Source organism: Silurus meridionalis, chromosome 15 (assembly GCF_014805685.1).
Source record: "Silurus meridionalis isolate SWU-2019-XX chromosome 15, ASM1480568v1, whole genome shotgun sequence".
In the NCBI taxonomy this organism is placed as follows: Eukaryota; Metazoa; Chordata; class Actinopteri; order Siluriformes; family Siluridae; genus Silurus; species Silurus meridionalis.
In genome coordinates, this window is record NC_060898.1 from 20,983,416 (window position 1) to 21,010,915 (window position 27,500).

The 27,500-nt window shown below is 40.7% G+C and overlaps 1 protein-coding gene across 3 annotated transcripts in view; it reads left to right on the forward strand.

Moving 5' to 3' along the window:
- Positions 1-24,900, forward strand: part of ndst1b (N-deacetylase/N-sulfotransferase (heparan glucosaminyl) 1b) — a 78,518-nt gene extending 53,618 nt beyond the window's left edge. For all 3 annotated transcript variants that reach the window (XM_046867637.1, XM_046867638.1, XM_046867639.1), the window contains 14 exons: positions 537-1,473; positions 3,908-4,381; positions 8,083-8,170; positions 9,035-9,189; positions 9,505-9,690; positions 13,524-13,652; positions 13,731-13,913; positions 16,433-16,529; positions 17,379-17,502; positions 18,350-18,524; positions 18,977-19,147; positions 19,371-19,480; positions 20,539-20,641; positions 22,145-24,900. In XM_046867637.1, coding sequence (XP_046723593.1) covers positions 928-1,473; positions 3,908-4,381; positions 8,083-8,170; positions 9,035-9,189; positions 9,505-9,690; positions 13,524-13,652; positions 13,731-13,913; positions 16,433-16,529; positions 17,379-17,502; positions 18,350-18,524; positions 18,977-19,147; positions 19,371-19,480; positions 20,539-20,641; positions 22,145-22,264 — 2,661 coding nt within the window. In that variant the 5' untranslated portion in view covers positions 537-927 and the 3' untranslated portion in view covers positions 22,265-24,900. The remainder of the gene's footprint in view (positions 1-536; positions 1,474-3,907; positions 4,382-8,082; positions 8,171-9,034; positions 9,190-9,504; positions 9,691-13,523; positions 13,653-13,730; positions 13,914-16,432; positions 16,530-17,378; positions 17,503-18,349; positions 18,525-18,976; positions 19,148-19,370; positions 19,481-20,538; positions 20,642-22,144) is intronic.
- The last annotated feature ends 2,600 nt before the right edge of the window (positions 24,901-27,500 follow it).

The following is a 27,500-nucleotide window of genomic DNA, read 5'->3' on the forward strand; positions in this document are numbered from 1 at the left end:
CTGTTCTGGTTTCGAGCCCTACAGCAGACTCGGGTGAGGCTGAGGAACGCGTTAATGATGAAAAGAAAGCCAGTGACAGCGATACGTCACAAGCCCTTAATGGTAGCTCACTACGTTGGCTTTTCTCTTCGTCAATTTTATAGTGTCCCATCCCCGTGTCCTCTCCGAGACCTTTCAATTTCCTGACTCCGTTCTTTGTCGGTCTCGATCTTTTTACTCACCTGTGCCAGGTTTTTTTTTTTTGTTCTTTTTTTTTGTTTTCAGCGCTTTATTCGAGATGAAAAGAATGACTTTTGCACTTTGAAGTGCCTAGAGGACGTGGATCGCTCTTAAAGCCGCGGCTAATCAATGCAAACCACGGCCATTATCTCGTAATCCATTCATTGCCTTCATAGATCCTATTGCTGGTTAATGAAAGGCAGGCATTGTCTACGGCGCAGGTTATGCAGCGTGTACGAGCAAAGACTTAGCCTGATACAAAATGAAATGCTCTTTTTCTTGCTAGTAACTGTTTTCTCCAATTGTTTCTCCCCCAGACCAAATGAAGATCTCAGCTTCGTTTCTTCGGGCATGACCGTCTGGAGGTCTCATCCCAGCAAGACGAGTTTGTCCTACAGAAATCTGTCTCGCCTCGTTTCCAGGCCATTCTCTTTTCCACACTGGCTCAAACGATAAGGACTTAGATAGAGGGCAGAACAGGAGGGGTGTGAGGGTGGTGGGCAGGGGGCTGCTGGTGCACGGGGACGGGCAGCACACATCTCGGGAGGTGAGTGAAAGCCCACCGTCGCCCATGCCGTCCCCTGCCCGCCCCGGTCCTCCTGCCCTCTGCAATGGTGACAGGATGGAAGATCTCTTCTCGATCCCAGCGATTTGTTAGTGACTCGAGGACGGTGCGTGTGTACTCAAACAGGTGGCATTGGGGTGACGATGCTGGTGTGTGGACGCGTGAGACGGCTCTACAGGCAGCTCACGCTGCAGACCAGCCTACTGCTGCTCTTCCTCTTCTGCATGGTCAGTGTGCTCATTTCAGCCTACTTTCTATATGGGGTCAAGCGAGAGCTGGAGCCGGCGAGCGTCGGCGGGCCCGAGAGCGCAGACACCGAAGCCGCCGACTGGGAGGATGCGCAAGCCGCCACCCCTTCCGCTCCGTCGGCCAGGATCCTTCCTGCAAGGACTGCCAAGCCGGCAGACACGTCTCGCACAGACCCTGTGGTGCTGGTTTTCGTCGAGAGCCTTTACTCGCAGTTGGGCCAGGACATCGTGGCTATCTTGGAATCGGGGCGCTTCCGCTACCAGATTGAGATCGCCCCAGGGAAAGGCGACATGCCGACTCTCACCGACAAGAACAGGGGGCGCTTCACGCTGGTCATATATGAGAATATTCTTAAGTACGTCAACCTGGACGCCTGGAATAGAGAACTGCTCGATAAGTACTGTGTGGAGTACGGAGTGGGCATCATTGGCTTCTTTAAGGTGAGGATTTACTGATTATTTTAGTCAGAATTGACGGATATGATGGACAGCATTTTGCCAGATTTAATAGTTTATCATTCTGCAACTATTGTATAAAACACACAACGGTTTGTTTTGTGATATTTCTTTGTTTGTTTCTTTGTTCTGTACCAACAGACTAAATAATTTCATTTAGGAATTGCACTGGCTATAAACATTTCTTTGCAGTGTTACAGTAAGCTTTGGTTGCTAAGCAACATAACAGACAATTATTTATTCTAATCTACAAACAAAACGGATTTTGGAACGGAGATCTCTTTTATAACAAACTCCCAATCACAACAATGGCTACAACAGATGGTGACTAAATGTATGAAATCAGGTCCAGTATGAAATCACTGGGGCCAGAATGTAACTGATTAATTATAATTCAACTAGAAATCTATTACAGTTAATGTAAGAATTATACACACACGGTCACATATTTTAACGAATAATTTATCGATCCACAGGGAAATTATTTCTTCGCATATTCCAGGAAGCTGGGGTCAGAGTGTAGAGTCAGCCATGATTCAACACTCCTGAAGGGTTAAGGGCCTTGTTTAAGGGCCCTAAGAGCGATTTTTGTGAAGAGATACATGCTCATTCAGCCACAAGGGTGTTAGTAAATATATAATGTGTGTGTGGTTTCTATGATTGAACCCACTTAACTTTTCATCTTCAATCGATCAGCTGCAGGACCAGATAATGTACAGCATATTGCCCTTGTCTACCAGATCTTTGCAGGTTGACCGTTTCTCCTGCCTTTTTTTTTCCTCTGAGAACTTTCTCTTCCCCGTTCTGTTTCGCTTCAATGCCTTTAGCTCCGAGCACATCTAATGTTACATCCTAGAGAAACACGCCTCCGAAAAACCCAACCAGTTTCCCATGAGGGAATCAGCGACTGCAGCCAGCACTTGGCTTGGTGTAATCTCCCGAGGCTATATTAAGCACAGCCCTTCTCGCCATCTTCCTCCTTCCACTCGCTCTTGTCACCTTTGGACCATTTCTGAAACATTTTTCATGCATTTTTTGTGTGATGTACGGAGGTTAATGGAGTTGGGAATTTCAAGTGGAGGAGTAGAGTTGGAATGTTAGTGGTTTGATAGAAGGAATGTTCAGAGAGTGAAGAGAATTGCTCTGTTCTCTTTTCTTTTTTTTTGCTGATTATTTGCCTTCTGTTGTAAATAATTCTGTGGATGTACCAAGAAAGCTTTGTTTAGAAAGAATTCTTCTTTTGATCGGAGTTTAAATCCCAGCCCCACCAAGCTTCCACTGCTGGGTCCTTGAGCAAGGTCCTTTACCCCTCAACTGCTCAGTAAATCATATTCTTTGTATAAGCGGGTCTCCCAAATGCCATAAATATAAATGTACTGCTATTTCATGTCATTGGCAACAATACAATTTCATTCAAAAGTCAGTTGTGCAGTAGGTGTCCAGTAGACCCACCCTGAGATGTTTCTATATGTACAGCACTCTGTGCATCATTAACCGTTTCTAGCAACGCTAAACTGAAATAATTAGCAAATAGTACATGGTTTTCGCTTCCAGCACCTTAACTGTGAACTGCAGCAAAAACAAATTCACTCAAAAGGTAGATAAAAAGATATTATACATTAGCTTTATTATTAAAATCTTCTACTGCCAACTCTAGTCAAAGTTTCAGCTCTACTTGATTATTTTAAGCATAATGAATTAAACTTGTTCAAATCAAATAATAATTGAAGTGTCATCCTTCGCGTCAAAAGCGCCTGGGTTCAACCAACACCCAGATTCATTCTTCCCTTTGTTTGCATTGGAACGGTCCTAGTGCCAGATGGGTTCTATTACGTTTGCTGTTATTTGAACGATAATATTGAGCAAAGTTATTTTATTGCGCTGTATTTTTCCAAACACAAGGCAAGCTCTCGCAGGGTTTAATTAACCGCTCATTTGTCACGTGTGCAAGATTTTTATCGCTAAATATGATCAATGTCATGTCTTAAACCACTTATGACCAAAACTAAAGCTTTAAATGTTGAAATTATACATTTAAGTTACACTGGAATGCCAAGAAATGATCGACTGATCAGGGCGAAGTTTACAGATGACGGAGAGCCGGTTGCAAAAGTTTGTCCTAGATTTTACAAACTGACCCAGGAAACCACAGGTTTTTGTTTTCATTCCATAAAAAAAAACATTTTATTATCATTTGACTCTGTCTTTTAAGCCAAAGAAGGGTGAAATGTGAATGGATTGAACCGGTTGAATTACCCAAGCATTCGTCCTTAGGGATTCCCGGAAAGTACCTCGTAGCCGTTTAGTCATTATGATTGTCAGTGAAAGTTCTCAGGTCAGTCTTGTGCTTTCACTCAAGGCTTTAAATGTACAAATGATACAATGTCTTGTCCTTTTCTGTCTCTTTACTGTAATGAAGGCGAACGAGAACAGTTTACAGAGTGCCCAGCTGAAGGGATTCCCCCTCTTCCTACACTCGAACCTCGGCTTAAGGGACTGCAGCGTCAATCCTAAATCGCCGCTCTTGCTCATCACTAAGGCGCGCGAGGTGGAGCGAGGACCGCTGCCCGGGGACGACTGGACCGTCTTCCAGTCCAACCACTCCACCTACGAGCCTGTACTGCTTGCCCGGGGCAGGACCACTGAACCCGGAGGTCCTCCACCACCCCTGCATGCAGCGGTGGTCCAGGACCTGGGGCTTCATGACGGTATCCAGCGGGTCCTCTTCGGTAACAACCTCAACTTCTGGCTGCACAAGCTGGTGCTGGTGGATGCCGTGAGCTTCTTGACAAGCAAACGGTTGTCGCTCGCTCTGGAGCGATACATCCTAGTGGACATCGATGACATCTTTGTGGGAAAAGAAGGCACACGGATGAAAGTCACCGACGTCAAGGTGGGTGGACCGTTCGATTCTGTCTGTAGCTACCTGGGTAATAACACGCTGTAAAGTGAAGCAATGTGGCAGATATTGGATGTTGGCTGTAGAGGGTAGAAACGACAGTGGTACCTGGAACCTCACAGATCTGTACAGTAGTGAGCCTGTGGTAGAAATATGCCATTGTGCTTTATTTTATTACTTTCTCCCGATTATTTTCTCCCGATGCCGTGCAGCTCAGAACACAGGTGAAGTGCGTTTTTTCATGCCCGGTTGTTTTCAGCGTGACGAATGATTCGCATTTCCTGTAGACAGTCCGAGTGAGCGGCAGGTCAAACGTCAGAGGAACAGCATCCATATTTATGATGTGGTGCTGCCCGATTCAGTGGGAGCGCATCTGATTTAATATAAAGATTTTCATTGGTTCACCTGAACCCGTTCGCCAATTTCATTGGTCTAATGTTATGGGGTTCAGTTTGTGAAACCGGGAAAAACCCAGGAAAAATCTATAAATTAGCCGCTTCGTTGTTTAAGCCGCAGGGTTCAAAGCATGGGAAAAAAGTAGCGGCTTATAATCAGGAAAATACGGTAGTTATCTGATGTCCCATTTTTCCTCATCTTGGGCCGATATTCCTGAAAAATCTAAATAAAATTTATAGCTGCCCTGAAATGATGCTTTGCTTACTCAAAGGCTTGCTTAAATGAAAAAATAGAGCCTTCGAAGGAATTTTCCATTAGGCAGGAAATCTGCATTTGCAATGGATTTTGCGGATAAAAATCGTTTTTTTTGGGGGGTTGGGAGTTTTTATCTGATTTCACGATTGTGAAAAACCTACCAAGATGTTTTTCCATCCCTGATTAGCTCATGACACATAAATTGCATACATTTCATCTCACCCAAAAAAAATAATAATAAAATGCTGAGTCGGCTCATGCATTAGATTTCGGGGGGTCGTTGCTAGCTGTTCATTGCTGGAGCGTGAAAACTGACATCAAAGCACTGTAGTGCTTTTGGTGGGGGGGGTATAGATGTACTTGAGTCTATGTTCATTCCTTGTCTTTTGTGACTGGGCATCTCTTCTTCCTTTTCACACTTTTTTGCGGGGATTTTTTCACAGTACTTTTTCTCATTCCTTCCGTTTTTGTTTTTTTTTGCTTTCTTCCTCACTCTTTCATGGCCTTCTAGCTCTGATCCTGCTGCATACACAAATAGAGACGGATGCGCAGGGGAGAATTATAAAAAATTTTCAGAGAGAAATATGGATGGAGATGGGGGGCAAAAAAGAAGGGGAAAAAAAGAAACCTGAGACAGCCAAGCGGCAGGAGCATGAGTCTCTCTTCTGCTTGAAAAGAAACTCAGAAAGAGCAGCATCGAGACATGGAGAGCTCAATCTGGCATCACCATCGATCAGCCGCTGCCATCAAATGACAGCTCGTGCTGCCGTCTCTGCTCCAACTAGTTCGCAAACCCAAAGCCTCTCTCTTGATGACTCTTAGTTCAAAGGGACTACAAAACCGTAGTCCCTGTTCATGTGCGTGTTTCCTGTTTTGTTTGTTGTTGGTTTGTTTATTTCTCTCTTCTCCTCCCTTCCCACCCTCAACCTTGCTCTCAGCTTTTTCAAAGAATCACGGCGAGATAAAAGCGAAAAGGGAGCAGACGTAATCAAAGATTTTCTGCTTCAGCGCAGATGTGAAAATAAGCAATCAGCTCGCACTTGTGATAGCATTTTAAATACATAAAATTAAAATCTCAGCTTATACTAAGAAACCTTCGTCGATTACAATCAAGACATGGGCTCACAAAGAACAGTCGCTGACCGCAAATGTGTAGGGAACGTAAGAAATGCCTTACACAATTTTTTTTTCTTTTTTTTTTTTTTTAACAAAAATAACCCCTATCTGTCATGTGACATGAAGAGTAAATGAGATAGAATGGAGAGAAAATGGTGAGGGAATATTTGGTCGAAAAGATGCAGGTTTTGCGCATCCTGTTCTGCCAAGAGAACTGGAAATATAGTGATAATTTTTGTATTTTTATTTTTTTTCATGTATTTTTTAATTTATTGTAACTTTTCTAATAAAGTTATGATATCCTGAGCAATTTCCGATACAAACAGTATTATTGTGCTCACCCTATACAGTACTATAGCAGTGATGAAACCGGATTCAGGGATCTGCCGCAAGTGGTGGCAAATCAATTCGATTTCCTATTGGGAACTTATCAGCTGTTTGTCCTCAGTTGTTCTGGCTCCTCGCTGTTAAATAGTACACGTTAAGCCCCAAAATCCGATTTCGTCTGCGACGTTGGTGCTACAAATCCAGTAGGGCGCACGAGGCTTAAGGTACTACATTCTCATTACACTCCTTTTTGCCATTTCGATTTTCAATTTATCCGATTCTGTTCAGCGTTTAGGCAGCGTTGTGACTAGAGGTTGACGATAAACGATTAATAAGCCGTAGTTTTTATAAAATAGAAACTGGATTAAAAAACCAAACATGACACACCATGTGTCACAATAGTGCTGGAATTTATTACAAAAAAAAATACTGAATCATGTAAATGTGCAAAATGAAATAAATATGAATATATAAATGAATAAATCAAATTTTATAATGAAGAAATAAATTGAACATATAGCGCTCTCCGTGCAACGCGCAGTCTCGTGTAAAAACAAACAGCAGGTGGCTTCAGTGATTCGCCTTTATAGGCTACAGTGGTGTTTTTCTTTGCTGTTTTTTTTGACCCAGTATCCATTTTAAAATCAGTTGATTAATCGGTTATCCGCAAGTACGATCCAACCTGGCTATCGGTAAAATCAGTCGCTGTCTAGACGCAACCCAGAAAAACGGTATGGATCTTGCCGATAACCAATAGCAAACTACTACTGGTGCCATTAATCAGCAAAAGTGTGTATCGGTTAAACGCGAATGGTGACCAACAAACGTCCTAGAACTGGGCTTTTTTTGGCACCAGGTATCCCTTTAACTTCAACATAAATTCAAGGGTCTTTCATTACAGATTTCCGAGATGCTCTGTTCAAGTATCACTCGCATTATTCTGGCAAATTTATTGAATTCTGAGAGCTTTTTTGTTGCTGAACACAAGTACTTGTTTTTAAGTTCCTGGCGTTTGCATTAAACCCTCTCAGTTGAAGTGACCATTGAATCTGGCTAATTGCAGGAATGACTCGATTATAAATTTTTATTGACGTGTTCAGTCGCTTGTAACTTGATCCCTGAGGGAACGCCGCGTTTCGATCCACTAGCCTAGAAAGCACAAGAATTTGTCTCATAGATGATTTTTCTCATCGAGGTTCACTGACAGTGCGTCAGCTGTTAATGATTAGGGTGAGAAGCGGGGAAAGCCAGGTCTTTTTATTTGTGCAGACGTTTTCCATATCTTTCCCCCCACTCCGAGTGAGCTGCTGTCGGCTTGCTGCTGACGCGAGATAATGATGACATTGATGTGTGCATGTGTCGGGAAGTAATGTACGTGTATTCAGGACCTTCGGTCGTGCTGGATGTATGAGTTTAAGGTTTGTGTGTGAGATCTTGGACATGGACCATTGGTAAGCTTGTGGTTTGACAGTTGTATATGGGACCACCCTGATTAAAAAAAAAAAGGCTAGATTGCAAGTAAATGCGTGTGTTTATCTTCTGGGTTTTGGAAGAGTGTACATGTTAGATGATTGTAAATCCTTTTTTATGTATCCCTTTAGGCCCTGCTGGAGACGCAGAACGAGCTCCGGACTCATGTACCCAACTTCACCTTCAACTTGGGCTTCTCTGGAAAATTCTTTCATGCTGGTGAGATCAGTCATCTCAGCTCCTAATGGCCTTCACTATGATTAAGGATAAATGCGCTGTAATTTGGCTCTTAGAGCTTGGGTTCATCGCTTTATCAAACTCGCTCGTTTTCAATACGCTGCCATTTTTTCGCTTAGGAACAATACCATAATGATGTCACCTCTCGCAGCTGCCTGCTTTCACCAAAGTTTGCTTCGTCTTAACCATAAAGACAGTCACCTCAAAGTGCAGTTAGATTCTTCATTATAATACAGTGATATAATACAGACTGTGAACGAAGCTGTGCCTGAATTTTTCAGACAATCTGGTTAAAATTAAAATTTTGTAGGCCGAAGGCATGTGGACACTAGAGAATTTATCTTTCAGGGTGGATTTGGACTGTAGTTTGGGATAAACGTACAATTATAAGGAACAATCTACATACATTCTTTTATAACAGTGTCTATTAGTAAAAGCACAATTGTCCCATATGTGTGTGTTAAACATCCTTGTCCAGCTTTCTTTCCAATAGATTTTGGAAGTATGGCTGAGGGGACTTGTGTTTTTTCAACTACAAGAACGTTAGTGAGATAAGACGGTGTTGGACGAGGAGGTCTGGGTGTTCATTCGATTTTGGAAAGCACACAGGGACATTGTCACGCTGGAACAGGTTTGGCCCTCTTGGTTCCAGTGAAGGGGGAATTGTAGAAAATTCTGCAGTTTCACTTTACTTATAAATAAATCGGTCAGGTGTCCACATATTTTTGACCAGGGATTCAGTAAGCAGTACATTATTGAAAATTTTGGAAGGTTTTTCATTTCCCTCTTTCAAACCTCGCTCGGGTGGAAGTCGTGCTCGCGTGTAACATGTTTTCTCTTCCTCAGGCACCGATGAGGAAGATCTGGGAGATGACCTGCTCCTGTCCTACAGTAAGGAATTCTGGTGGTTTCCGCACATGTGGAGCCACATGCAGCCTCATCTCTTCCACAACCAGTCGGTGCTGGCCGAACAGATGCTGCTTAACCGCAAGTTTGCAGAAGTAAGGCTGAAAATAGGAAGCCTTCAATGTAGGCAATACATTAGGGCTTTTTTTTTTTCCTCCTTCTAAGTGTACGACACCTTTGATCAATTCAGATCAAATGAACATCTGTTGTTGATCATATTAAGGTTTTCTTTTTTTTTTTTTTTTTTTTTTTTTTTGAGGTCCCCCATTTTTTTTTAGGATTGGAACATTTGAATTTCTAAAAGCCATATTTCTGCTTAAAATCGAATATAATTTTTTTTACATTAGAACATAAGATCTCAAATTATCTCCTCATACGTCTTCTCTCTGGCTCCTCTTTTTCTCTCTCAGGAACACGGCATCCCCACAAACATGGGTTACGCGGTGGCTCCGCATCACTCTGGCGTCTACCCCATCCACATGCAGCTCTACGAAGCCTGGAAGAAGGTGTGGGGCATCAAGGTGACCAGCACAGAGGAATACCCTCATCTCAAACCTGCACGCTTCCGTAGAGGCTTCATGCACAGCGGCATCAGCGTAAGTGCACAAGCCTGCTCAAGTCCCTCGCACACCTTTGTAGTACCAGGTTGCACCTTCACCGAGTCGTGCAGTCTTCATCACTCAGGAAGTGCATGCGGATGGCATCTCTTTGGGTGTACGCAGTCTCTACAAACAGCCTTTATACTATTATACACATCGCCATGAACAGTAATATAACATGAATAGGACTAATGTACAGTTTGTGTGTGTGTATGTTGTATGCGATAGAGCTATAAACCATGTTGAACACCTAATGGCATACGTTATATGCTACAGCTACTGTTGAATTTGTTTAGATTGGACGATGGTGTGTTTAAGCACTTCATGTGGTTATTCTTGGTCCATTTCCTGTCCTTAAAACATAACGACTAAGACGAACTAGGCTGCTACGCATTTCCTTTAAATTTTATCAGCATTTTTATTTCCTTGTTTATAAACCCGGAAAAAAATACTTTAATTAAGAACTAAAAATGACCCAGCAGTGAGAGAAGGAAGTGAGGGGGAAAAAGTATGTGACTATGAGATTAAGGCAGTCGGTTTCCTGTGAATATTTCACACCAGCACATTAAGCTCAGCATTACCCTTTCTGTGGGAACATCACACTCAAGTGCCACATATAAAAAGGAATAAACAGAGTCGTTGCCTATAGTACGGGTGAACACAGTGCTCTAAAAGGAAATACTACACCGGTATAAGTGTGGTTAACGGAAATACACCGATATTGTTTCTGGTCCGGTGCAGAATAATGAGACATTTCGAGACGCGTCGTGGTACGAAAGATCACGACTCTGGCAACCGTCTAATTCTTCAGCGCTACAATGGACAGCGAGCTGCTTCATATTTGAATTGCAGATTAGTTGAGTAACCTTTCAGAGAATGTTCTGGGGAGACGCTCCACTTTGTTTGGGAAAAGGGTTTTCGAAAATATTATGTCTGTCGCTCGCTCTGTGTTTAGACCCGCGTTCAGATGCAGCCATTTCTCACAGACTTCCTTTAATCCCTAGATTCTGTTTAACCGCTCTGGTCTGCCAACACACACAACCACACACACAAACACACACACTCTTACTTCCTCTGAGGTAATTTCATTGACTTGCGTTTATGCTAAAATCTGTATTAAAAAAAAATTATCAAGTATAAAAATATAAACCAAAACCTGTCTGTTATCAACTCGATATTTGATCCCTGGAAAAAGAAAATCCTACACACAAACACAGTCTTGGGGGAAGTAATATTCTGCAATATATAATATTTTGTATATTATTGCTTAAAGCAGAGAAAAAAAAAAATCATTGCACAACCTTCTTCCCCTCAACTTCCTCTCGGGATTCCAACATCAGACAGTTAAAGAAAGAAGTAGATTTTTTTGTACGAGTGTGTGTGAGTGTGTACATCACTGCCTGAGCCAGATAACAAGGTCCTGCTTCTAAGAAGGAAAAAAGTGCACAGTGGGCAACAGTTAAAGCGAGTGAGGATCTTCAAAGCGAGAGGCAGATGAACATAATTATAGAAACTTTTAGATTTTTACTCGGGGCTACTGTGCTTTTTGTTTCGTAATGTGTTTTAACTCTGTGCTTCTAGTCATCCTCGTGTAAGTCTTGGATTTGAAATCCAATCATTATGAATTTTCAAAAGTTACTGATGTAATTTGCTCTTCTCTTTTTAATCTATAGTCTTTTTTGTTGTTTTTTTTTTCTTCTCACATCGGGAAATCTTTAGCCATGTACATGCAAAATCTTCTAGTTGGGAAGAGATGACATTCGAGTTTCTCTTCCCTTCTCAATCTCAGTTACACTAGCCGTAGTGTGTAGAAGAGAGCAGATAGCATTCTCATCCGATTGGGACCCGAAAAAAAGATAGTTGTGGTTGGCTGTTGAGTCTCAAAGAAATCCTTATCTCTTGTGTACAAATTTGGTTGGAACTGTTTTTTTAGATTTTGGACCGGCAAATCATCATAACTGGATTTTCGCCACTTCCCTTTAACAAACCATGGAACTTTAGCCAACATGGTGGAAAGATCTCAATCTGAATTCGCTCCATTTCCCTTCACTATTTGTTCTCCTTTACGATTTCTAGGATAACTGTATACAATTACCATTTTCTCATCGCCTACCAATTCCCACCCACCAGTTACTTTTCATCTATTACAACCCCAGTTCCAAAAAAGGTGGGACACTTTGTAAAATGTAAAAAAAAAAAAAAAGAACCGGAATGCAAAAATTAGCTAATCTCATAAACCCACATTTTATTCGCAATAGAACTTAGAAAACATACCAAACGTTTAACCGGAGGAAATGTATGTTTTAAGTGGGGGAAAAAAAGGTCATTTTAAATTTGATGGCTGCAACACGTCTCAAAAAAGCAGTGTATCTGATGGTGGGGGAAGTTATTTAGTGCCTGTGGAATCGTCAGCTTGCACATTTGGAAAGGCTCCATCAATGCTGAACAGTCTATACAGGTTTTAGTGCAACAAATGCACAATGCTACTTGCATGCTGTATATATTAATATAGAATGACTTAGCAGTAGAAGAGTCCGGGTACCGAACTGACCTGCCTGTCTGCAGTCTGAAACATTTGCCACTTCATGAAATGAAAAACACAATAAAGGACACCCAGAACTGTTGAGAGGCTAGAATCCTGTATCAGACACATATTCCTCTCCCAAAACTTCAGCAACTGGTCTCCTCAGTTCCCGGATGTATATGGAAGGAAGTCATGATGCTTCACAGTGGTGAACATGGTCCTGTTTCAACTTTGATACATTTTGCAGCCATCAAATTCACAATGACGTTAACTAGTCCTTAAAATGGGATATATACAGTGTGTGTGTGTGTGTGTGTGTGTGTGTGTGTGTGTGTGTGTGTGTGTGTGTGTATATATATATATATATATATATATATATATATATATATATATATATAATTTTTTTTTTTTTTTTAATTTATTTAATTAATTATTTTTTTTGTTTGTTTTTGTTTGTTTTACTGTGACTAGAATGTGAATTTATGAGATATGCAAACAATTTCCTTCTGTTTTTATGTACATTTGGCACATTGTCCCAACTTTTTGGGAATTGGGATTGTAATAGGTGAGAAGTAAATATGGGGTGGGAATTGGTATAGGTGACCAAAATGACTAAATGGTCAATGTATACAGTTCTTTTTGAAGTTTTGGGGAAGAAGGGAACTGCAGCAATTCCAAATCATGTTCCTTGTACCATGTTGGCTAAAGTTCTATGGTTTGTTAAAGGGCAACAGTCCAGCTTAGATTATTTGCCAGTCCAAATTCCAGTTGGCCAACAAACTTGTGTGATGAAACCTGTTCTAATAAAAGCGAATGGAGACGTGTGCTAGAGAACCGTTGCAGGAGCCAACATGTTTCAACCAGATTTGCACACAGAAGCTCCAATAGTTAACAAAATAGTATAGAATATAGATGTGCAGAGGGTAATGGAATATTTACTTTGATTTGTTGACCGAATTTGGCATTCTGGCTGACATTTGTTTAACTCTGGTCTCGCTATATTATTACTAATGGAGTGGTTTCTGCTCCTTTTATTGTACTAAGGATACATTTTTCTAGGCTGAGGTCACACAGTTTCCATTTGGTTTCCAGTGCAGCGCAGTGTTTGAACGCTACTGCACGTTGTGGCTAACCAAGTGCGTTTTTCCACTTTAATTTGTCATGATGAATATAAAATACAGAAGTTTCTTATGGCTTCAGTTTCAAAAGTTTGCTTGAATGCCTTTTGAACTGGAGTGTTCGAGCCCAATATGAGCTCTCTTAAGTTTCCACTCACTCATGGTTCGTTGTGTTGATCCACTCTCAGGTGTTGCCCAGGCAGACGTGCGGTCTCTTTACGCACACCATTTTCTACAACGAGTATCCCGGAAGCCCTAAGGAGCTGGACAAACTTATCAACGGAGGAGAGCTGTTCCTCACTGTGCTCCTCAACCCTGTAAGCCATGTTCAGTGTTTCTAATAAAGTACATAATTTCGAGGTTTGTGTTAGAAATTGTCATTTCTGAAAATCCAGATCAGCATCTTCATGACCCACCTGTCGAACTACGGCAACGACCGCCTGGGCCTTTACACATTTAAAAACCTAGTAAAGTTCTCCCAGACATGGACCAACCTGAAGCTGCAGACACTCCCACCCGTGCAGCTGGCGCAGAAATACTTCCAGATCTTTCCAGAGGAAAGGGATCCAATCTGGCAGGTGAGAGAGCGACACGCCTACAAGAAAACACAAGTGTGTTAATGATGCAGAGATTCTTTCCGAAGACATCCAGGCATGCAGGTGTTCTCGCATAACAGAGCTTGGAATGTAACGGTACAGGTCTCACCTCAACTCTTAAATTCTGTAAAGCAGATTTTGTTTAGCGCATGCGCCACGTCCGTGACAGTTTAGCAATATCCTTTTAGCGTTTTTATGTCCAGCTTCAAGAATTTATTTTAATGAAGATTGTATAAGTATGCTGACATAAGAACTGTTTAGTAGATCATATCTTTAGAAAATTTAGTTTTAAATGTAAAACACATTTATATACACATCTGTATTACCCAGATGGGGTCTAAACGATTTAATTAAATTTTTCCTTTTATTTTATCAATTTAATGTGTGCCAATTTACCCGATTACTCGTAAAATTTATTTGATTTATTCTATTAGATTTTTTATATATTTTTTATTTATTTAAACCAAGCAGGCATTTTATAAAATAAAAAAAAATTGAACAGTTGCAGTTCACAAATGTTAATAATAATCTGCGTTAATACAAAAACGACAAGCAATTTTATGTTTTGCACTTCTTCTCTGTGACCATACCGAAATTGCACTGGACCGTGACTTGAAAACCGAGGTATGTACCGAACCTCAGAGACGAAACCTCTTTCCGTGCTGCTTTTCACCAAATCTGAAATTGTATCTTCGGTGCTGCCAGGAGAATTCTTGAACCCACACTCGTATCTTTTTCCTTCCTTTACCACTTCTTCTGTCGTTCAGTTTATCCTCCTCTTTATTTCTGCTTGACTCCTCCTGTCGGACTGTCAAGTTTTTTTTTCACCCTCTGAGAAATATAGAGACTGTGATTTTAGAGCCTTAAATCCTTTTTTTGATCCTCCTTGTTTCCTGTCAAGGTTGAGATCCTGTCCTTTCACTCCAGGCTCAGGCGTTCCGGAGATATCCTTCGGCTGTGAATAATGTCTTTTCATGTGTACTTGCTCTCCCAGAAAGTCCTCACAATACTTTTTGTTCTTCAGCTGTTAAGATTTGTTTCCTCCCTGCACTTTATGTGACAGCACTACGAAACAGGAGCATTTCATTTGATTGGAGCGTCTCTCTTAAAAAAAAATTAATTAATTAATCTAATAATCAAACATAATTAAATTGCACTATTAAGATAATGCAAATGAGGAGACCAAATGTTATCAACCTGATCCAGTTTGTGAAACAACACAAATGTCGGTTCGGACTTTAGTATTTTTTTCAAAACGTTAGTATTGATTTCTATAAAGACCTCATCAGACAACAAGAGATTTTTGGAATGATCTGAATCTATCTGAAACTCCAAATATCACCAGAAGTGGATCAGGTTCTAACTCAGCATGTAATATTTTAGACACAAAAAAGGGGAGTAACTTGCAGCAATGTGCATAACTATGTAAGAGTGTGGCTTCCTCAGTCTGACATTTAATCACACATTAGGGAAACATCTGGAAAAAAGTATATGTAGCTTTGTTCTAACGTAATGAAGTCGATGAGTAATCTTGAATTATATACCAATTTATACAAGCAATTGAGTGTTAAGGGTCTTACTCAAGGGCATTCGCCACAACTTCTAGGTAAGGCAGGGATTTGAACTCCCGACCATCTGATCAGAATTCCAATGTCGTAACGACCGGGCTACCCCGTTCTTCAGTCCGATTAAATGTGTACGCTGCAGTGAAGCGTCAGTACGCACCGATAGCCCTCGCTCTATCTCGTAAGATCCGACAGATGCTGACCGTAAAGGAGGCCACAGAAGCAGGGCGCATTGCTCTTTGTTAATCTGCACAACTCGATCCAGATGTGCCCACCTCAGCTGTAGTAGAGTCGGTGTCAGTTCAGGTCAAGCCGGCGGATCATTAGAGATTACGACTCCTGTCCACCTGTGATTAATAAGATCCTCAAAACCACTGGGTAAATACAGACATCCTAAATATAAGATGATTTGATTAGTCTTTTATGCTTAGAAGAAAAGTGTGGCATTTATTTATATAACGGTCAAGTTTTTTTTTCCCTTTAAGTATATCAATCGTAAATGAATTCGCTCAACGATTTGAAAGCCATTGTGTTTTACATACACCAGTGCTGTCTGGAAGCATTTTTCCCTAATTGTTAAACTGGTCTTTGTTTCTGCGCCTGTTAAATGTTATATTCATATAGACGTTTTTAATTAGATGTTATTTCAGACCACAGTCAAACCACTGCCCAGTTTTTTCCCCTCGCTTGCTGGCTGTGAGTGCTCTATTAGCTCGGGGACTTTGGTTCGAGGAACCGGTTTTATTTAGCGTAATGAAGTTAGACGGTCTGTTTAACAGTTAGAACTCCGTAGGCCCACTCTGTGATATATAGACACTTAATAGCAGTCCGTCCCATGCCAGAAACTTCACAATTGCGCCTGCGTGAGCACGAGTTACCTCACGTGACACGTTACCTCACAGACTCTGTAACTGTAAATCCGAATCTCTCCAACAGGACCCCTGTGAGGACAAACGGCATAAAGACATTTGGTCAAAGGAGAAAACCTGCGACCGATTCCCTAAGCTGCTCATCATAGGCCCGCAGAAGACAGGTGAGTTTAGTTTCACCTTCTTATTAGCAGCATACACTAGCGCCATCTAGCTGTCATGGATGCGCCAGACTATAAAACTATGTTTGAATGCTTTTTCTATTTTAATTTTTTTACAACTCTGCAGCTGTAAATCAGCCAAAATAACCTCTTCTGATTGGTGTAGAGTGTCAAACAGCAGTTGTGTTTCATGTACCGAATTAGTACAGGCAGTCAGTTTTAAGCCTTTTTTTTTTTTAATGCAGTTTTCACTTGACATCATTAAGTCTGAATTCCAGGTTTACTGCGTCGACTAATTAAACTTTTAACCTGTCTTAAGGGAGCAATAGCCCAGTCTTGCTGTATGTCGTTAAATAGCAATGTTAACCTTGTTAGTAAATGCTTGATTAAGGGATTAACAGCTTTTTTAAACACATGTAATTACCACAGATCTTGGGCTTGTCCATTACTAAGCAGCTCAGTAGAAAAAATAATAATAAAAGTAAAGCACATCTACTAATAATTAAATATAAATAAATCAGTTTTCACCGATGTTAAAGAAATATAATAAAAAAAAAGATGCTTCACGAAACAAATGTCAACTTTTATCCGATGCACAATTGTTGCTGCAAATCTGTGAATCTTATCATCCCAATACACAGAGTATTTATACTGCAGTATAAACTGTACACCTGCAGCTCTGAGCTTTCTTTGGAGCTATGAATTCTGCTTAATATGGTGTATTGTATAGCTAAATATAAAAAGAATCTAAATTGGCTTTTACGGTTACTTCTGACCATAAAGAAGAAGTAAATAAATGAAGAAATCTTCCAAAACCTGGCCATGAACTCTTCTTATCTGACTCCCTTCCAGGAACGACAGCGCTCTATCTGTTTCTGGGAATGCATCCTGATCTGACCAGTAATTATCCCAGCAAGGAGACTTTTGAGGAGATCCAGTTCTTCAACGGTCGTAATTATCACAAGGGCATTGACTGGTATGTTTCTAGCATCTTGTTCTGTTTCTCTCTCTCTCTCTCTCTCTCTCTCTCTCATTACCACAGAATGTTTCTGCACCCCCTCTTTTTTTTTTAAACAGCATTTCTGCCTGCGCTTTTTGAGGCCGCATGCTTGAGTTAAGTTCAATAGCCCCTGTAAACCACTAGGAGATGCATCGATAGGGAAAGGCTTGGCATGCTGTGAAGTCTGGCACATTAACCACAATGGATTCTGATGTTACCCTAAATTGTGAAGAGATTCTATTTTTGAAAAAACATTTACAAACGTACACATTCCCAGCTATGAAAGTGTAACTAATGAGCGAGAAGCGGGAGTGTAAGATCGGAGGTCGAGCGATAGTAGATTTTACCGATACCAATAGCTAGGTTAACTAATTAATCAACCGATGGTTTTTAAAATAGATACTGGATAAAAATAAACAAACATAAATGTGAATAAATATGAATATATTCATTGTTAATACATTTTGAGGACAATAAAACACATGCATTCAAACTGAAACAAAAAGTAACACTCCAAATAAATAAAAACAGTTATTTTCAAAATAAATAAAGACACAACAAATCTAGAGGCCGCTCTCGTACTGTATAACGCAACCCGGAAAAACTAACTATCGGTGCTGATTAATCAGCACAACCGATGAATCGTTAGACCTCTATATAAGATCATGCTGCCTTTTTGACAGTTTTGTTTGTGGTGTCGCAGAATATCGTTGTAAGACCCGAGGCTCCTAGATTGCTTTTGATACACATAGTTTTTAAATCCGCTGCTGTTCTACTTTAACAGGCTTCTATTTTTATCATGTCTAACGTCTTTCCCTCGTAGGTATATGGAGTATTTCCCTTTGCCTTCCAACACTAGCTCAGATTTCTACTTTGAGAAAAGTGCCAACTACTTCGACTCAGAGGTAGCGGCCCGTCGAGCAGCCGCGCTGCTTCCTAAAGCCAAGATCATCACCATCCTCATTAATCCTGCTGACAGAGCCTACTCCTGGTACCAGGTCAGTCTCTTAGCAGACGGAGAACAATAACACGGCATTGTCTGTAATGTCCTGTTTTAAAAGATACGATTTTCCCACAAGGTTTTAAAAAAAAAAAGAAAAAAAAGCTCAGAGCGCAATTACATCACCATAAGAACAACTTTTTCTTTTTCTTTTTTTTTTGTTGTTTGCCGTTAGCTTTATTATTGCGGGTGCAGCACTGGGCACTATTTTGGCAGCTGAAACACTAAACAGGAAGCAGAAGCTTCTATTATTTGCCATTAAATTTAATTATTGTTAATTATTCATCAAAAAATAAAAGTACGAATAAAGTACATGAAAAAAAAGATGGAAAGAATAAAAAGACAGGCCAAAGGAAGAAAGACAGGCATGGCACATGTAAACATTTTTCCCTCAAGTTCCCTCAAGTTCTCGGTGACGTTTCCTGATTTGTTGTTTCTGCTCTGCTCCAGCACCAGAGAGCACACGATGACCCTGTGGCCCAGAAATACACGTTCCATGATGTCATCACCGCAGGCTATGATGTTCCGATCAAACTAAAGGTGCTGCAGAATCGCTGTCTCGTGCCCGGGCTGTACGCAACGCACCTGCAGAGATGGCTCAGCCACTACCATCCCAGCCAGGTGAGTGTGTTTGGGGGAGAAGGCATGGTGGGATGGGATGGAAGGGAGGAAACAGTGTTGAATGGGATAGGAAGGGATGGTTGGATGGATGGATGGTTGGATGGATGGATGGATGGATGGATGGAGGGTTGGGAAGGATAGATTAGATCACCGCAGGGGTGTGGACATGGCCCAGAGTGTATATTCGTGTGAACGAGAACTTGTACCCTCTCACTTTGCTCAGATACTGGTTTTGGATGGTCAGATGCTGAGGACGGAGCCGGCTGCAGTCATGGATAAAATCCAGAAGTTTCTTGGCCTCACAAACACTCTTAATTACCACAAGATCCTCGCGTGAGTGTCTTCATTTCTCTGACAGATTCTTTCTGAACATTCTCCTGTTTCTTTTTTGCTTTTCCTCTTTAATAAAGCACAGGTAGAGAGACTGGAGGCAGGTGATTACTGGCTGATTGAGCACTGAGCAGTGTGTGTGTGTGTGTGTGTGTGTGTGTGTGTGTGTGTGTGTGTGTGTGTGTGTGTGTGTGAGAGATGTTTGGGTTTGATGTGTTGCGTGGAGTCACGTTTCAGATGGATTCATTTACCTGTCTGTCTATCATTTATAATCCCTTGTGACTTGTTCTGTTGGGTTCCATTTTTCCTCATCACCCGTCTACTCTATTCATATATAGTTAAAAATTTCTATATCTTTCTTTCTTTTCTCATTTTTTTCTTTCTTTCCTCTAGATTTTGTTTATGTAGCTCATTTTGGATGGTTTGTTTGTCTGTTTCTTTCCTTTCCTTTCATTTTTCCTTTTTTTCTACCATTTCCTCCACCCACCCACTTTTTGTTAGTTTCTTTAAAATCTTAAAATCTTTAAAAGGTTTTTCCTTTCATTTTTCCATATTTATTTTGTTTGTTATTCTTTCTTTCTTTTTTCCATGTTTTATTCAATTTAATTTTTTTTTTTTTTCGATCTGCCTGTCATTACATATGTCTGTTTTTCTTAGTTTTCTTCCTTTTTTCCCCTTTGCCTTTCTGTTTCCATGTTAATCTGCTAGTCTTTCCTCCTTTACCTTGTCTTTCTGTCTTATTTTCTTTACTCTGTTTTTCTTTTGTCTTTTTCCCCCACTCTAATTTCTCTTTACTACCTCGTCTCTGAGTCACTCTCTCATCTCCTGCTTTGCCGTTTTCATTCTTTCATGCCTGACCACATAATCACTGCACCAGACTCATAAGCAGCAACATCTGTTCGTCCCATCCCCCAGTGGACAATAGGCCTGGTTTGTCCCCGTGTTTGTTTCTGCAAACAGACCTGGCTGCACACCATCTGTCTGCCATATTTGTTTCTCTCAGACTGATGTGGAAATCTGGAATTCCTGTTGACCCACCTCCGTTTTGTTTCCTCCTGCAGGTTTGATCCTAAAAAGGGATTCTGGTGCCAGCTGCTGGACGGGGGGAAGACGAAATGCCTGGGGAAGAGCAAAGGGAGGAAGTATCCTGACATGGATGTAGATGTGAGTGTTAGTTGTGAAACAGAACACTGAATTACTTCAGAATTCATGGTTTCATGATGTATAATAGGTCACATGATTGCTGATCGTTTGGGTGAGGACTGAAGGGGACAGTGTAGTGCACAGAGCGGTGCATGTCCTTGACGTCACCTTGAGGTATCTTGGCAGACACATTGGAGTTAATGAGGGGTGGAAGGACAGTCTGATGTGTCCTGAATGTGCTGCAGTGCTGTGAATGGCAGCAATCTTTCGATCCAATGCTGCACACGATCTCATTCAAAAACACAGCCACCGTCACACAGCTGGCTTCATCTCCACCTTCTGAAATGAAGTCATCAAAAATGTGTGTGCAGTGAAGATTTGGCGGAGGAAAAAATAACTCAGATCGTTCCTTATGGTTAGTGATCCTACAGAATGGGGAGTAAATCTCAGGAAAATTTCAGAAACTGCTGATTAGCGTATATTTCACGCCCAGGCCTTCAGTGATGTCCTGCCTGATTCGTCCACAATCATTATGACGCCACGGCTATAAAAACCATCAATAATATAGAGAAACGCATTATACCAGAACGCTGCATCACAGACAGGAATCTCATGAAGGTTATTTCTAAAGCGAGTGAGATCATGTGGATCGTTCGCCGATGATCATTATGCACGAGTTGGGGAACGGTTATCAGGTGTTGAGCTCTTGGAAGGTCTTTCTGATCTCTTGTCATTTTCAAGTGATGTTCTTCCACTCTAGAAGCCACTCAAAACACCTCGAACAACTCGCTGCAGCATCGCCGTGTGTCATGTCAAACGTCTCTGTTCCAGATTCTCCCAGTTTCACGTTGGAAATTTTTTTGCGCTTTGTTCTAACTTACTTTTCCATGATGTGGCAACGCGCGTGGTGAGAATAGCACCAGTTGGCACCATTTAAAAGTTTTTTGATAACCCCTCATATGCATTGGACATTATGTACATATTTACTTACTGTATATGCTAGTTTATTTATGTTTGTTTATGTCCACTGAACTACAGAAGTCCTAAGAGGCCATGCATTATAATATTTATTCTAGATTTTTCCTCCTGATCTTGACATAAGTTGACATAAGATTTTGACACAAACATTGTTTCATTCACGATCTGCGATGACGCTGCCTCTAGGGCGCGCTCTTTTGCCGAATGCACGGAACAATTAAGTGCTGATTACTGGGAAATAAGGAGAAAACATTCATGTCGAGAAAACAATATCGTAATTCATGGCCTCTCAGGACTTCCGTAGTTTGCAGTGGAATGCAGCGGGGGAAAAAACTTCCGGGGAAAAAGGATCCTGCAACCTAAAGTTTGTCTGTAGCAGATATATAGATGTGGACAAGATGCTTCCTGTCATCTTAATGCATGGCCTCTTAGGACTACCGTAGCACACTGGGCTTCTGAGTGCAGTTTGTGGGCGTGGCTATTGTTCTAAATCTGCATCGTCAGTATGGCATAAAATCTCACTTTCTTTTCCTCCTCCTCCGACAGTCACGACGCTTCCTTAGAGAACACTACCGCGAGCACAACATCGAGCTGTCCAAGCTGCTGTATAAGATGGGACAGCCGCTGCCGAGCTGGCTGCGCGAAGAGCTGCTCCACAGCAGGTAGCCGGAAACTGGTGCTGGGGAGCCACAAAAATGAAGGCGATACACTCGCACTCCTCTACGTGCTCCTGAGGAGATTCTACCTCTCCGATATCCTCCGAGTCAGCTACATGCAGCTGGATACGGCACACCAGAGGCTTCGTTCCGGAGGTCTTGGCTGTAAGAGGAAAAGAAACGGAGAGGGAAGGGGGGGGAAGGCAAGGTGCGGTGATGGAGACGTTGACATTCCCTCGCTTTTTCATTTGAAAGAGCATGGGTACCTAGGGATGTCTGTCAGTACCTTCACACACACACACACACACACACACACACACACACACATATAAACTAAGTGTTTGGTCTGCTGAGACACCTATAAAAACGTATTCTATTTGTTGTTTTTTTTTTTTTGGAGAGCCCTTTTTTCAGCACAGAGGCCAACGAATGAACCAGGAAGGAACTTTCAACTTCGGTTTTGCTCATTCATTCATCCAACCATCCATCTTTTCATTTGCATACATCACGTTTGAGGTCTGAACCAGGAGCCTGTCTCGCCCTGAAGTCTATTTTTGTACAAATTTTCTTTCTTTTTTCTTTTTTATTAGACTGCTCATTACGTTTTCCCACTCGAACAAAACGTGACATTTACAACAAAGAAAAAAAAAAATCACATCTACGTATTTATGGTGTACTTTACAAGTAATAAGCTACATCCGGAAATAAATGTGAGTGTATATATGGACATGTACAGAACTGTGGGATCCTGGCGCGCGTCTTATATCGTTCATAAAATGAATTATCGCCTTAAGCCGGTTGCTGTTCGCCAGAATGACGAACGAAAAGTGTTCATTAGCATAGAAATGATTCCAGGATGAACCAGTGTTTCCCAAAGTGAGAGTATCGACCGGAGGGTTGATATTAAATGACCACATTTTCATATTTTGTTCTTTTATTCGACCCCCTTTGTTTTTTTTTTCCTTTTGGTCACATGATTCGTGTGCGTACGACTCGAGTCGGTCCTATCGGAGAATGTATCGCTTCCTTTGGCACATAATGACCGTCTGGACTATATTACAGCCCTGAATGTAAGCGCAGACCTCATCGTGCCCTTCATCGGTGAGCAGAACACCCGGTGGAAACGTACGGTAGGTTCCTCGTAATGAAGTCGAGTAAGCAGTTCTTCCAGCTGTGATTCAAATAACGAACAAAACCTCAGCCCACCCCCACCCCCCCCTTCTTCCTGCCCCTTTTTTATTTGGTGCTTGTGGTATCAGTAATGTATTTTCAACCCCCTTCTAGTCTCGAGGACATTATTTAACTATTCCACTCACAGCTGGATGATCATGTCTTTCCATACGCCTTCTGGTGTAAAGGAACGCTTGGTTCCATAGGCTGTTTGGATATGGTCCAGATTGAAGTGATTTCCGACGATGTGCAGGGATGGACATGATATAAATCTCCGGTGTTCTGCCCTCGTCAGTGTTTCATTGGAACACAGGGTGGAAAAACGTCTACCATATATAGTGGTAACACTTTGAGGAAGAAGTGCATATGGGTGTGATGGGCAGGGGTGCACATACTTTTGGCCATACCAAATGCAAATATATTGAACTTGCATGTTGAACTATGGTTTAAATAAAACACTAAGCAAGTGCCGATAAGATCAAAAACATCACCGAGTACCGATTGAAGTGGAAGGCCAGGAAGCCTGACAAGTTCACCATCTTGATTTTGTTAGATTTTTTACTCGAATTGTATTATTTTTTAAAAACACTCTTGATCGTGGAGGAGGGCTGATCATAGAGCTGAGCTCAAAATTAATTCCCGCCCTCATTTCACATTTTTTTTAACTTCAGAAATACATTGAATTTGACCTGACAGTATTGATTTCTCTCGTATCGCAAACCAAACGGTGTGAAAGCGGTTCGGAGGAAACGGTCCCTGATAAGCACAACGTTCTTTTGTTTTTCCCTTTTAACCAAGAACCAGCGTTCCATCATAAAAGCTCGTGTACTAAGGAACGGTTGAAAGCGTTCTCTGAAGATTTGTGTTCTTCGGTTAAACGCTTTTTCGAAGTGCTCCCGTTGAAGCGCACACGGTCTGTAATGCTGACCCTCGCACCTTATACACACGATCCAGTTCTCAGCCTGGAAAGCAAAAAAAAATAAAAAATCAGAAAAAAAAACATACAACCACCACCATGCTGCTCAGATCTTCATGATGTGGAGAACGGTCTGATTTGTTTTTTGTTTTGTTTTTGTCCTGATGTATTTCTAACTATAATAATAATGCAATAATATATTTTCTTGACAAAGTCGGAAGTTTTGCACCAAGCACAAACCATGTGTTCTCTGTGTACAGAAAGAAAGAACGAGAGGAAAGAGACGTTTTCCTCTTGTTGGGTTCCACAACTTTAAACTCCCCCACACACACACACACACACACACACACACACAAAGTGGTTCCCATGAACTTCACACTGCCAATCCTGTGCTTTCTGTATTATAATGTAGGATATCAGTAGATAGTGATGTAAATGAAATCGATTGTAAGGTAATCATCTGGACTGTACAATCAAACCTATCATTGTTAATATTTTTTATTGTTGGTAGCCAATATTTTTGTGATTAATTTGCAAATAAAGAAACCACTGTCTTTTTACGTCTTCGATGTGGTTATTATTTACATTTACGTCGTTCGGCCAAATGATTTGTTTTTTATCAATAAATACAGATTATGGGGTCAATAGGAGACCGAACAAGAATATCACTATCACTACTCAGGAGTATTTTTTTTTACTGTAGTCTCTCCCAGAATTTACAATCAGGCATAACATTAAGAGATAATGTCATTATAATCATGTCACCTGTTAGTGGGTGGAGATATTTATTAGGCAGCAAGTGAACATTTCATCTTCAAAGTTGACGTGTTAGAATCAGGAAAAAATGGGCTTAAGGATTTGAGCGAGTTCAACAAAAACTGCAGATCTTGTGGGATGTTCCTGGTCTGTGGTGGTCAGTATCTATCAAAAGTGCTCAAAGGAAGGAACAGTGGTGAACCGGTGGCTGAGGCTCATTGATGCACGTGAGGAACGAAGGCTGGTACGTGTGGTCCGATCCAACAGACGAGCTCCTGTAGCTCAGATTGCTAAAAAAGTTAATGCTGTTGATGCTCAGTGAATCGGGACTGTTTCAAAAGGGGACCAGCACAGTATTAGGCATGTGGTTATAATGTTGTGCCTGATCAGGGTATATTTCTTAAATAGAAGTGTTCATTTAAGTACTGCTGTAGGTATAGATGTAGGTATTTGGGTGTTTTTTGAAGATCGTCACATCAAGCAGACGTCTGTTCCACCACCAGCACAGAAAAGGAGTCTCAAACCATTGCTTCCTGTTACCCTGAGAGATGGCGGGATCTGAGAAGTGTTAGAAGATGGAGAGATAAATGAAGCAGTGGTTGAGGATAGGAGGAAGTATGGTGCAGTGTGGGGTAAAATAAAGTAGAGATAATGGTCCATTTTTAGCTTTGTAGGTGAGCGTCAATGTGTTTTGAATCTGATGCAGTAGCTACAGTAAGCCGGTAGAGGGAGCACATACACATACAATCCCACAGTTTTATTCATTTTATTTTCCAAAGGAAACTTTCCCATGAAGACCAAATCTCCATCATCCAGGTTACATAATTACACTTTTTGACTATAAAGTACACAGTTTTTATTTATCATAAGTAATATATTTGCTATCATCTCTTCTGGAATACTGATTAATAATAAAAGTGTTAATTGACTATTAACATCATGAACCTTTGTATTTTTCAAACACTGCTTTGTGACATTGTCCACTGTAAAAAAGTTGAATACAAATAAAATAGGATTGGATTGAATTGGAAATTTCAGATTGCAAAAGTCAATGCAATGCATTGACTTTTGTTTTTGTTATGAACTTTATTAAACCCATTTTAGTGACCAGTTTATTACAATGATAATTACAACTAACAATAAAACCTATTTTATATTTATAAATTATGATTTCCAGCATTCAGAAACTCCTGTGTTCATGCACACTTTAATTAGAAAATTTGATTGTCAATAACCTAGTCAATAAAATATATACAGTAAATTAAAAGTCATGAATAGTACAATAATTATGGAAACATATGAATAGATAAATAGCATAGTATATAATATGATATAGTGCAGCACATAATGTGTAATTATAGCATGTCATTTACCATAATAATAATACATGAATAATAACATAGAATATGGAATATCAATATATCAATAATATAAGAGTAACAATAATAGATTGATCAAACAATAACTCTACAAAGGATTAGTGATTAGTGAGACGACACCAAAAGAAAGGCTATTTTATGTTTTGTAAATAAGGAAAAGCTCAATGTGTTCTTTTGCAGGAAACTTATTCAAGTTGCACTGATCGTACCTTTTGGAGTAATCAGTGGGGTGAACCGATTTTATTTGCTCAGGTTGTGTTGCTTTTCTTTTTAACAATTTCCCGGGGAAACTTATTGAGTCAAGATCCATTTTGGATGGACATTGTGGTTATTTTGTATTCAAAATGTTTAGGAAATGTGTATGGTTACAACAATGCATCCCAAAACAAACTTGTATTTCATTTATATTAGAGTGAATTAAAACAATGTATGTTTGTGGGGATTTTAAAATAGTGTATGATTAGTGGTTAGATAGGTCACCAACTGAATATCATGTACATCATTCGAATTAATATTGCTAGACTTTTGTAATAAACATTAAAAAAAAATTGCTAACAAATTATATTCGCTTTCCAAAGCAAATGAAACCCATTTTTAAATATTCAATGGTATACATTCCTCATCTGAGTTTTTGAGACACCGATTTAGTTTTGAAGAAAATGCCCGTATTTCCTGTCAAATTGATATAGAGACAACTGATCATCTTTTATTTTTTGTTTGTATTCCAGAGTTCCATCATCGTCACTCCCAACGAAAACCTCAACATCTCCAGCTCTGCTACCTCCAGCTCCACCTCCTGTCTTTTACTTAATGCCACTGTCTCTAAACCGTACAACATCTCAGGTCTCACCACAGTCCTATAAACTTTCCCTTTCCCTCTCACAGATACTCTTCTATCACAAATCACTCCTATCACTCTTCTCCACCCACTCCACCCTGCCTGCATTTTTTTCTTCACTTCTCTAACACACTCTCCATTACTTTGCACTGTTGACCCCAGGTACCTGAACTCCTCCACCTTCTCC